The 10,000-nt window shown below is 33.8% G+C and overlaps 1 protein-coding gene across 3 annotated transcripts in view; it reads left to right on the plus strand.

Annotated features, from left to right (window-relative positions):
- The window catches only part of LOC135195830 (uncharacterized), a 274,057-nt gene that overhangs the window by 72,398 nt on the left and 191,659 nt on the right, over positions 1-10,000 (plus strand). The window contains exon 1 of one of the 3 annotated variants that reach the window (XM_064222339.1): positions 3,926-4,015. The exons of the other annotated variants lie outside the window; for them this stretch is intronic. Within the exon in view, the coding sequence (XP_064078409.1) occupies positions 3,970-4,015 (46 nt within the window). The 5' untranslated portion in view covers positions 3,926-3,969. Of the gene's footprint in view, positions 1-3,925; positions 4,016-10,000 lie in introns of those variants that run through there. 3 annotated transcript variants of the gene reach the window in all.

The following is a 10,000-nucleotide window of genomic DNA, read 5'->3' on the forward strand; positions in this document are numbered from 1 at the left end:
ATAATAGTATTTTACCAGACTCAACTTTCAAGGAATTTGACGGAACTGGAATTTCTGCCTTATTATTTGGTATGACTTATTTACTTCCGTTACTCACAAGTATATCGGCGCAGCCTGCATCGAATCCCAGTTCAATATTATAAAAAAAAAAAAAAAAAAAAAAAAAAAAAAAAAAAAAAAAAAAAGTGCCTCAGTGGCGTGGTTGGTATGGTGTTGGCGTCCCACCTCGGTGATCGCGGGTTCGATTCTCTGCCATTTCAATGAGGAGTGAGAGATGTGTATTTCTGGTGATAGAAGTTCACTCTCGACGTGGTTCGGAAGTCACGTAAAGCTGTTGGTCCCGTTGCTGAATAACCACTGGTTCCATGCAACGTAAAAGCACCATACAAACAAACAAAGCAAAATATTATTAAAAAGGATTTGAAAATTTGTGACGATCTAATCAATTCAGAATATTGAGAGGGAAGGTTTCTATTCACTGTAAACAATCACTTGCAACAAGGGTTGGTTGCTTGGTTGGTTTAGATTATGGTGACCTTAAAACCTTCTCTGGGAGCGGCCCGAAAGTACTGTGAGGTATTCAGGAGAATATCAGGTCAGGTGTTTATCACTGAACTTGTATCATCCAACCAAAATAACTTGCTACAAGGGTGGGCTGAGTTTTCCCTCTACATTTCTGCAACATATCCAGTTGGTTAACATCTAAAGGCTATAAAAACACAATTCCATTGTGAGTAGCAGTGAAAATAATAATAATAATAATAATAATAATAATAATAATAATAACGAAGGCTGAAGTTACTTCCATGATATATTAATAATAATAATGATAATAATAATAATAATAATAATAACGAAGGCTGAAGTTACTTCCATGATATATTAAGATTAATACAGAGGACAATCGAGAATTTTCTCAGCCTACTCCATCCAGTGAAATATGTAACAAATATAGTATGACAAATGTCAATCCAAAAGAATATCCAAACAAGAGATAAGACCCACGTCAGTTTGGTAAGTCGATAAGAAAAAGTCACCGACTGAAGAAGGCAAGAGAGCCACGAGAAATAGTGGAAAGATGGCGGATACAACTCGTAGGCAATCGGCAAATTTTTCGTTGACTAAATCGCCGTTCTTTCTCGGATGCATATTCGATTAGGTCTTGGAAGTCATTATCCTCCACTTAGTACTCGCTCCTTTGTATCAAGCTTGACTGTGTTTCGGTAAAACTAAGACCCTGAGATTGAATCATCAGGCCAAATTTGAAGTATCTCATTCTAAATGAAAGGTAGGTATCGAGGTAATCTGTTTATAGTTATCGATGAGCCAGATAAATCGCCTAGCGCATCGGGCAGTTTGGTATCAGGACAACTGCCCCCAGGACAATTGACCCCCGACAACTGCCCCGGGGAAATTTGCCCCCGTAGGACTACCGCCCCCGGGAAAATTGCCCCCGTAAAACCACTGGATAATTGCCCCTGACAAATTAAAAAAATAATTGTAGCTATTTCTGTAATTTATGACCATTTACGTAATAACTTTATAGTAATTTCCTGTGTAAGTATTTAAGAAAAAATTCTTCATAGAAAAATGGTAGGAAATACGAACGATTAATGTTTTATTATTATTAATAAAAATACATAAGAACTATTAAAACCAATGTTTTATCAATGTTCATAAAAATACATGATTTAAAAATAAATTATATACTAAAATTTGTACATAGATAAGTTGCAAAAATATTGAAAAAGGATTTAAAAACTAGAATTTTAAATTGTGGGTTATTGCAGTCCCTGGGACATTTTCAGATGGTGAAATGAGTATCTAAATTATGGCGCCGTTATGGAATGTCAATCTATTTGGTATCAAGACATTTTGACGTGGAAGGAATTGTAGAGGCAGACAAACTGCCAAGGAACAGTTACTGTTATCGGATTCCCGCCCCAATACAGTCGTCGAGAATTCTGAATTGAATACAATTTTCATTTAGTAATTACTTGAAAATTGTACTGAAGGTTCAGCATACTCTCACGACCGTCTTTAACTAAATTAATACATTTCCCTCAATCAAGACAATAAATAACCCAATGACTTTAAAAGCAAAAGAGTTGTTTCTTGATTAGCAACCATAGTGATGCCATGTATGAACAATGGGACGAATATTAAAATGTCATGAAAAAATCTACGAGAATAATTAAGCTATGCTGTCGACCAGCTTATAATTGCATGCTCTAGATTTTATTGACGCATATGTCAGTGAGGTGTCTGCTTTTATGGGTCAGGCAAACAAATAAGAGATTTAATGTGCTACTCACTAAATTGTTTTTTTATATACCTTTGCTTCAAAACCAGATCAAAGCGGTACCACCTTTGTCTACTGTTTGGAAAAGGATGATATACAAATATCTAGAAAAAAAAATGAGCCAAAGCTTCTTCGGCGCAATAGTTTTCTGTAAAGCGTACAGTAATGCTGTATGAAATCTCTCAGTCACGGCCTATGAAACTCTGCCGCGGGTTATGAAACTTCCAGCAAAGGCCCGATGGTGGCCTGTGTTGTTGGCACCTATAGCGTTGCCAGACACACGATCATGGCTAACTTTAACCTTAAGTAAAATAAAAACTACCGAGGATAGAGGGCTGCAATTTGGTATGTTTGATGATTAGAGGGTAAATGATCAACATAACAATTTGCAGCCCTCTAGCCTCAGTAGTTTTTAAGATCTTACGACAGACAGGAAAAGTGCGAACAGATAGACATATAGCCATCTCAATAGTTTTCTTTTACAGCAAACTAAAATTCACAAGAACTTTAAAGCCTGGTTCACACTATGCCATAATTTAATCAAGTGGAGAGTTAAATTCTAGTTACTACTATCCTACTAAACTGATCAATTTCGTTCGCACAACCAGTCAAGTAGAGTACATTAGTGTGTAAGGCATCGAAAGATGAACAGGCAACGGTCTACTGATCTTCGGGAAAGATATGCCAATTACTTTGTGGAAGATGGCTCTGTTCCTTGGCAGGCAAGAATGATACATTAAGAATTGTAAGGGAAATACTATAATTCATACATAATTGAATATATGTATTTACCAAAAATTGGCGTTTCACTTTCCATTATCATTGCATTCATGTTTCACCTAGGCATTCATCTAATATGGTACACCATTTCACCGATGGAGTGTAAACCGAGTCCGTCCCGGCACCAGATTTTTTGGATTCCTTGATTTTTCTCAATTCTTGTGAGTAGGTTGATCTGAGAAGAAAACGAACAAATATAGAATAATAATGTAATTACATGAATAAAGTAAAACATATAGCCGTTTTTAACCAATTTTAACCTTATCACAACTGGAAAAAAAATTACTAACATGATTAAGGAGGCATAAAAATGGAAAATACCTGATGTTCTTGATTTTCGCTTTTATCTCCTTCTCTCCAAATCCAGGTATATCCATGGTTTTCTCCAAATCAGCGTTGGCACTTTGCTTGATTTGTTTATTTTTATACTGTGGGCATTTAACATTCCACAAGCTCTCATGTTGTAAATATTTTGAAATAAGTTTTAGTGTTGTCTCTCCATTCCATCGAAGTGCCTGCAACTCATGAACTCCACTAAATTACTAAATTCAACACGTGTTCTCACTGGTTTAGTGGACGAATGACAAGTGGGCGGAGCTACTACTTGTCCCGTAAAAATAGAAGATTTTGGATCGACTAAACACTAAATCACTAAATTGCTGTTAAAACTACTGACTAAACTTGTGGTGTTCAGACACGTTTAAATTACTCGCCACTTGACTAAATTACTGGCATAGTGTGAACCAGGCTTGACAGCAACTTGCTTAGCGCAAGTGCGCGCATACTCTCGGTTAGGGTGGGTCGTCCAGCCATCCACATTCCCAGGCTCAACTCAAGTCTCAAAGCAGTTGGTCGGGAGGTGGCGACTGAGCAACCAGTTCTGTGCAATGGCTCCCTCGCCACTCAGGACGCGTTTGTTTCTTCTCGTGGTCGGTGAGTGATCATGGAATGACCTCCTACCTTTTACTTTGACCTCTTAGCTTCGACTGCCAGCTACCCTTAAGTAATTACTTCATTTGACTAAATACATGTACTTGGGTATTGATAAGGTAACGTTTTTTTTTCTCCAATCATGAACTTTCTGATTTCAGCGCTTGTAAACAGTAACTTTATCCTTGATTCCATTATTTTATACAGACATTTATTGTTTCATAGCACTGACGTCTCATTTTGTGCGGATATTCAATAATTGGTCGTTTTCTAACATTCTCGATCACAAATTAAGTACCTAATGTATAAATTCATGTGGAAATGTCATCGCAACCATGAACATTATCTTCTATCATGATTTGAAAAAGTTCTTCTTTTCCTTTGCACTCGAGAAATGTTGGAGATGAAAAACACAAAATGCTGAAAAACAACTTGTCCTCCTTGAGACTGAACGGACTTTCCAACGGCGAGACAAAACTCTCCTTAGTTTGTGATCGAAATTCCTTTACGTGGTGTATTGATCTTGATAGATCATAAGACGAGAGCATCGTCATAACATAGGTTTTACAATTTGGTTTCGTCCTTGGTTTTGTTTTTGTAACTTCTCAAGTTTTTCTCAGAATTACCACTAGAGTAGACTGGACTGGCTTTATTCAATTAATAAATCGTTGGAATTGAGAAATTTGGAATTGAAAATGAAATCGAATAAGCTTTAAAGTTAACCCCTTACTGAAACCTTGAATGAAGATGACCCTCGGTTCTTATTTAACAGGAGAAATTATGTATATATATATATACACTATTAATATTTCTTAACCCAAATTGCCAAGTATCTGGTTACTACACTTGCCATTTGTACTTGTTAGTGCAAGAGACCCTTTTATTCCTGTGTCTGAGACACCCCTTGTACTTGGGGCATGGTTTGATAAAGTACTTGGTTATTGCTTACCTGACCCTTCATCACAAATACGAAACGACTGAATACTCTAAACGTAACAGTGATCCCTTATAGAACTGAACCGTCTAAAAAACAATCAGTCTAAGTTCATTAAAACAGATGTGAGGTAATCTTATTTAAAGGACATCACTCCTTCTGCAATTTCAAATCTAAGTATTTCCTTGATTCTGATTCATTTGAAGGAAACGACACAAATACCGCTATATTTCTGCCTAAACGAAAATAAAGTATAATACTGGTGGTATAATAAAATGCTCATATAAATTTTAAATGCAAAAATTTATTTCTAAATTCAAAATTTATAAGTGAAATTCACAATCTCAGGGGAATTGTTATTACTCGAAAACAAAAGTTTAATTCTTGAATTAATTATTAACCAAAAATAGATCAAAGTTTATCAAGAGAATTAATTAAATTAAATTATAAAGCAATAATTAAATTTGAAATGAAATTTAATTAAATACAAATTAATTCACAAGTGTTAGATTCCAACAATTACATAATAAAAACTTATTCAAACTAATTAAACAAAATAAAGACTATGCAAAAAAAAAAACATAATGCATCATATGAAAACAATTAAAGCATTGACAGTACAAACATTAAGCGTATATAATGGATATGTCAAAAGAACAAAGCAAAAGAAAAATGCATAAAAATAATAATTTTATCCAAACACTGTAAAACAAAACAAAACCTCGAAGTGCACTTCAAAACATTTGTAAAATACCTTTATACGCAGTTGCAACTTCTCACTCAAAAAGAAAGGCCTGTTACAATCTTCAACATCTAAAACACTTATGTGGGCGCCTTCACAAAACTAATAATATATATATATAATATATATATATATATATATATATATATATATATATATATATATATAAGGAAAATGATAGGCAGAAGTTCAGTACCAAGCACTTTCACGTGTTTTTTATTCACGAAACGTCACGTCGGGGGAAAAAATATTATTTTGTACCCCAACGATGCGTGAATAAAAACACGTGGGAGCGCTTGGTACTGAACTTCTGCCTGTCATTTTTAAGCATATATGTATATATATTTACATATATCTATGTGTATATGTATGAACACACACACACACAAACATATATATATATATATATATATATATATATATATATATATATATATATATATATGTGTGTGTGTGTGTGTTTGTGTGTGTGTGTGTGTGTGTGAATGTGTATCTGTCATTTTACTTTAATCTAACAGAGCTCTATAAAATCGAACGATAAAACAATATCAGCGAAATAAAACGCATATCATGTTGCAACTGACTGTACATCGGTACTAATGGGTAGGTGGTAAGATTTACTAACGGATCCAGAAACATTTTATGGGGGCACCATCTTCATACACATACATACATATATATAAAGGTATGAGCCACGAAGGAAAGTGAAACACTGGGGTAGCTGCCAGATCTTTCGACTCAATGTCCTTTACTTAGCAGACTGACTGCTAAGTAAGGGCACTTTCCTTCGTGGCTTATACCTTATTTAAGCATTTATCACGTTCCAAACTTTCGTGATTCAGTTACACATAGTACATACAGACATACATACATCATACATACATACACTACATAAATATATATTTATATATATATATATATATATATATATATATATATATATATATATATAAATGCAGATATGCAAATTATACATATATGTATGTATATAGTATCAGGAAATACCAAATCCATTATTATCATTAAGCTTATTGTTATTATCTTTATTTTTTCTCAAAATTGTATTAATTTTGTATTAGATTTTTTATTTTTTTCCATTCTTATATTTCTTATCTATGTTACTATTATCTCTATCTTCAATATTATTATTTTGCCATTATTTTTCATGGGGGGCACGTGCCCATGTCGCCGCGCCCCTACCCTTGTACCCACTGGTGGCAAGATTATTTATATAGAATAAGGTATAAAACCTCCCACCTTCGCATAGTGGTCGACTTGGTGGCCCTGAGATGCTGATGCGAAACAAAAATTAAGTAAATTTAATCCCCTTGAACAATATAATACGTCTTAGTGTAGACGCAGAATCACTGTTCACTAAAGTCCCAATTGACGAAGTGCTGTCTTTTGTCAATTGGAAATTAAAACCATATGAAGATTATTTCCCCTTTGGCACTGATAAAAGTGTAAAATTAATTAATCTTAAAACCAAATGAAGATTATTTCCCCTTTGGCACTGATAAAAGTGTAAAATTAATTCATCTTAAAACCAAATGAAGATTATTTCCCCTTTGGCACTGATAAAAGTGTAAAATTAATTAATCTTAAAACCAAATGAAGATTATTTCCCCTTTGGCACTGATAAAAGTGTAAAATTAATTAATCTGTAGTATTCTTTGAATGGTAACTTTCACAGGAAAAGATATGGCTGCAGTATAGGCAGCCCCATTATACCCTAACAGAAAAAAATTTACTCGAAATATTTTTAAATGAAAAGTCTATCATTCATTCATTAAAAATATCTGTCTGATTACTTTACTTGAACAATAAAATAAAGCTCCTTTTGTTGAAAACACCGAAAAATTAACTGACAGCTCATTTATTACTCACTATCCTTATTCCATCAGCAGTTTGCTTATAAATATTTATTAACTTCAAAGACAAAGTGATGGAGGTGTTTATGAAATGGCATAAAATACCTGTAAAGAAATTTGACATGGAAACTGGAAAGATCCATTGCTCAAAGTTTAATGAAGACAAAGTATAAAATACTGCTGTGAGAGCGCCAGAATTCTCGTGCAATTGAGCGTCAATAGTCTTAGCACTAATGTTTCTAAAAATAACTCTCCGTGCATTTAAAGGATGGGTTTGCTCTACGACCTGTTCCCATGCGAGTGTTGCAAAGGGTCAACCCAATAGTATGTGGCCGGTGGGAAATGATAGCACCCACAAAGACGTCGTCGTGATCGAACCCTTTTATTATCTGCTGAAGTCGTTATTCCACATTTGTCAATTTGTCATCTGCCCACTGTTTATATTCACCAGTGATCGTGACTGAACGATTAACGCTTGAAATATGTTTTTCGTTGTATTGTCTTTATGGGGTTTAATCTCTCTCTCTCTCTCTCTCTCTCTCACCCCACATACACACAAACACACACACACACACACACACACACACACACACACACACACATATATATATATATATATATATATATATATATATATAGATATATATATATATATATATATATATATATATATATATATATATAAATTAAAGTTTTTTTTTGTTTTTTTTGCCACGAAGGAAAAAATGAAAAAGCGAGACAGCCGAGTACTTTTCGGTCCTGCTCGGACCCTTTACTGAAGACAAACTGATTTTACAGAGACAACATAGTCAAAAGAAGGCTTAATATCCAAACTGACACTACAAGATTAGCAATAAGGGCGATTTTCACTCTACAGAAAGGAGGAGCCGCCTGAGGGTAGCCACACCTTGAAGGGATACACACAGTAAACAAGTTATTCTTCCAGAAAACAGTATATTTTGAAAAAACACAGGAGCATATAACAAATTTAATATCATGAATTTTACACAAATTTTCCCAAAAAAAGATGATTATTAATGAAAAGACGAAAGAAAATATAAATACTATGTATATATCGAGAAGAGAAAGAGCGGGAGAGAGAATATCGAACTAGAGAGAGAGAGGAGAGAGAGAGAGAGAGAGAAGAGAGAGAGAGAGAGAGAGAGAAATAATAACTATATACATAGGACTAATTTATTAGTTGTTCATTTATTTTAAGGTCTTTCATAAACATCTTACAAATATATGGGTCCAAATGGTACATTCCCAGACTAAGATTTAGATTATTTTTATTATTGATTTGTATAATTGCCGATTCCAGTAAATTTCGTGAAACATAATCATTAGATCTAGCAATTACCGAGGTATCACCTCAATTAATACAATGAGATTTTTCACTCAGATGGATAAACAGTGCATTTGAAGTCTGGGCTGTTCTAACTGAATACATATGCTGCTTAATACGTACACATAAATTTTTACTTGACTGACCAACGTAAAACGACGGGCAATCCTTACAAGGAATTTTGTAAATGATGTTGTTATTTGTTACGGGACTATTCTTAATTAGCATATCTTTAATGGTATGTTATAAGAGAACACTACATTAACATTAAATGATTTAAATATTGATTTTATGGTTTCAAATCCACGAAGTAAGGTAAGCTAAGTACATTTTTAGGCATTTCTTTTTATTATAGCAACACTATAAAATTTTTTGTGAGCTTTTTGATAACATAAATCAATTAAATGAGGTGGGTAGCAGAGATCGTTTCCTATCTTTTTTATGTAGTTTCTATTTCTTGGTCCAAGAATTATTGTGGACTCGTGCATACTGCAAAGCGCGGTAGGAACATAGGAAGAAAAAATTGAAATTTAAGATATTAAGGATGGGTGGCCAGAATAAAATGTACATATGTTAAATTATTTGTGGGTTTTCTATAAATACTGAATTTGCATTGGAAAGATTCTCTATGTAGTTAATACATCTAGGAAAGGGATGACATTGTTATTTTCAATTTCAACAGTGAATTTTATGGATGGTAACTAATTATTCAATTTAGACAGTAAATCATTTACATCGATACCAACAGGTAAGACTACTAAGATATCATCGACATATCGGTACCATTTAAGGGGATAAGTGTGATATTCAGGAGGTGTTGTCTCTCAAAAAATTCCATATATAAGTTTGAAAGGAGAGGTGATAAAGGGTTACCCATGGCCATACCAAATATTTGTTGGTAATATTCTCCATTAAAAATAATCTGCAATCACAAATACATAACTTATCAAGGAAATTATGTGACTAACGGACATAGGCAATTCATGCAGTACAAGTTCATTACTTAAATATTCTAGCACAGAGTCAATAGGGACTTTTATAAACAAAGAACATACATCAAAACTGACAAAAATATCGCTAGGGTTTAGTACAATGT

Source organism: Macrobrachium nipponense, chromosome 16 (genome assembly GCF_015104395.2).
Source record: "Macrobrachium nipponense isolate FS-2020 chromosome 16, ASM1510439v2, whole genome shotgun sequence".
Taxonomy (NCBI): domain Eukaryota; kingdom Metazoa; phylum Arthropoda; class Malacostraca; order Decapoda; family Palaemonidae; genus Macrobrachium; species Macrobrachium nipponense.